General features: G+C 39.4%; 1 protein-coding gene across 1 annotated transcript in view; it reads left to right on the forward strand.

Moving 5' to 3' along the window:
- The window catches only part of ALG13 (ALG13, UDP-N-acetylglucosaminyltransferase subunit), a 101,641-nt gene that overhangs the window by 4,842 nt on the left and 94,046 nt on the right, over nucleotides 1–2,753 (forward strand). The window contains 1 exon segment of the mRNA XM_003801180.3: nucleotides 630–768. Within this exon segment, the coding sequence (XP_003801228.1) occupies nucleotides 630–768 (139 nt within the window).

The raw sequence follows: 2,753 nt of genomic DNA on the forward strand, positions 1-2,753 counted from the left end.
GCCCGCCACAACGCCTGGCCATTTTTTGGTTGCAGCCATCATTGTTGTTTGGCGGGCCTGGGCTGGGGATTCGAACCCACCACCTTAGGTGTATGTGACTGGCACCTTTAGCTGCTTGAGCCACAGGCGCCGAGCCGGGGGATTGCATTTTCAACAGTATATTTTTAACTTGTGGGTTTATGGGGATGTAAACCCCAGATGGCATAGAACTGAATCATAGGCCATAATATCATTGTCATTGCTTAAGTAATGTAGTTTTCACCTCGGGTTTTTAATACCGTAGAGCAGTTCGTTCATTTCGTTCATTTTGAATGTATAATTGAAAGGCCTGCTTTGTAGGTGTGTTAACTGTTTTTTAACTTTCAGGAGCATCCAGCCATGGCCCGTGGCTGGCTGTGAATGCTTGTCTATGGTGGCAGATAATCACAAAAATTATGCCACGGACCTTTGCTTTGCTCATTGGCTTTTGTCAGTGTTTGTATATTTAATGTGTTGCCAAAGACAACTCTTAGATGAGTAAATGTTTATAGCCAGCTTCAGGCTGTGGTTGGACACCACTGCTAGTATAAAGCTTGATGGAGCATTGTAACTTTAAACATTGTATTGAACAGTGTGATTTATTTTTTTAGGGGCAGGAACCTGTTTGGAGTGTCTGGAAAAAGGAAAGCCACTTGTGGTGGTTGTAAACGAACAGTTGATGAACAATCATCAACTGGAATTGGCAAAGCAGCTACACAAAGAAGGTCATCTCTTCTACTGTACCTGCAGGTATATTGAAGACTGATTATTTGATCTCTTGCCTCAATTACTCCCTAACTGTTGTTCTTTCCCACCTACATAACCCATCTGTCTCTTTGCTTTTTACTTTCTCCCACCTGTCAGACATACTTTGATTTTTCTCACCAATAAAACCCTTTCATTTGTCTCCCACTTTTAACTGTGATCTCTGTTGAATTTCTGTTTGTGGCTGTTTCTTTTCATGTGAATATCTGAGTGTGTGTGTGTGTATCTGGCATGCAGTTATATTTTCATTATTCAAGGAAGGTATTTGCTCATTTTTTTTTTTCCAAAGGGACCCAAGAGTTTCTGGCTTTTTATTAGTTTTAACCTTTAAGCTTTTATAAGTGTAACCAATCATATAAGGGTGGTAGAGGACTATTTCCCACCACTTCTAGCGTAAACTCAAACTTTAGATTCTCTGGGGGTAAAATAGGTTGGTTCTTCACTATTTACAAGGAAGGTTATTTCTGGGTTGTGAAAATTCTCCATTTTTTCCTTGTATTCCTTTACTTAATTTTGGCCACCACAATCAGGCAGACAGAAAGCACAAGGACACTTCTTTTGCATCTGTATTAGAGACCTGAGCAGCAGACAGCACTGCTACAGGTCTGTTATAGTATTTGCTCATTTCAGTTAAGGTTTTGCTTTTAGTGAATCTATTGGTATCCTTAAATTAAATTTACTCATTTACTGGGAGGTTGAGGCAAGAGAATCACTTGAGCCCAAGAGTTTGAGGTTGCTGTGAGCTGTGACACCACAGCACTCTACCCGGGGTAACAGCTTGAGACTCTGTCTCAAAAAAAAAAAAATTATTTATTTACTGAACTACATCTAAATGTGGCAGCACTATTTTAGGTGCTGTGGATACAGTGATAAACATGAAGTCCCTGATCTTATGTGCTTATATTCTAGTGGTGGAAGATCGATAGTAAACAAGGTGAAAAATAAATGTTCAAGATAATTTCATATGGTGAAATATGCTACAAAAAAAGTTAGGGTTGTACAAGAGCTGGTGTAGATAGAATTGTCAGGGAAGGCATGACAGAGTTATGACATTTGAACTGGGACAGGAATTACAAGGAAAAGCCAATCATGTAACACTAGATACAGAGGGAATAGTAATTGCAAAAGCCTTAAAAATGAATTTGGGGCCAGGCATGTTGGCTCATGCCTGTAAGCCTAGCACTCTGGGAACCTGAGGCAGGTAGATTGCTTGAGTTCAGGAGCTCAAGATCAGCCTAAGCAAGAGATACCATCTATGAAAAATAGAAAAATTAGATGGCCATGGTGGCACATGGCCTGTAGTCCTAGCAACTCAGGAGGTTGAGGCAAGAGGATTGCTCAAACCTAACAGTTTGAGATTGCCGTGTGCTATGACACCATGGTGCACTACCCATGGCAAGAGTAAGTCTTGCTCTCTCTTAAAAAAAAAAAAAAAAAAAGAGTAAACTTGGAGTTTGATTTGCTTAAGGAATAGAGGAAAGGAGCAAGGGAGAGTATTATTATAAGATGAGGCTGGGTGGGGATAGCTTATGTCATAGTTCCAATTTTATTGTATGTTTACTGAGAAGCCATTGCAGTACTTTAAGCAGAGGAATTACTTTATGGTAAGGAGTATTATTTTCTAGAAGTATATTAGAAGTCATTAAGAACTGATCATCACTATAGAAGGATGAAGAAAATTGCTGGTTTTCTAGTAGTTCTTCCTTGAGAAACTAGAAGCTTGCGAAAGAGCCAGGTCAGTAATTCCAAATTGTTTGACTTTAAAACCTATACTAATTTAATATTTTAAAAAGTAAATATCTCATTGAAGGATTATATATATTCATATTTCAATAAATTGAAATTAATTTTAAAATAAATCTTAGAAAAAGCTGGTTAGGCTCGGCGCCTATAGCTCAACCGGCTAAGGCGCCAGCCACGTACACCTAAGGTGGCGGGTTCGAATCCCCAGCCCGGACCCGCCAAACAAC

This window comes from Otolemur garnettii, unplaced genomic scaffold (genome assembly GCF_000181295.1).
Source record: "Otolemur garnettii isolate 467f Iridium unplaced genomic scaffold, OtoGar3 scaffold00201, whole genome shotgun sequence".
Taxonomy (NCBI): domain Eukaryota; kingdom Metazoa; phylum Chordata; class Mammalia; order Primates; family Galagidae; genus Otolemur; species Otolemur garnettii.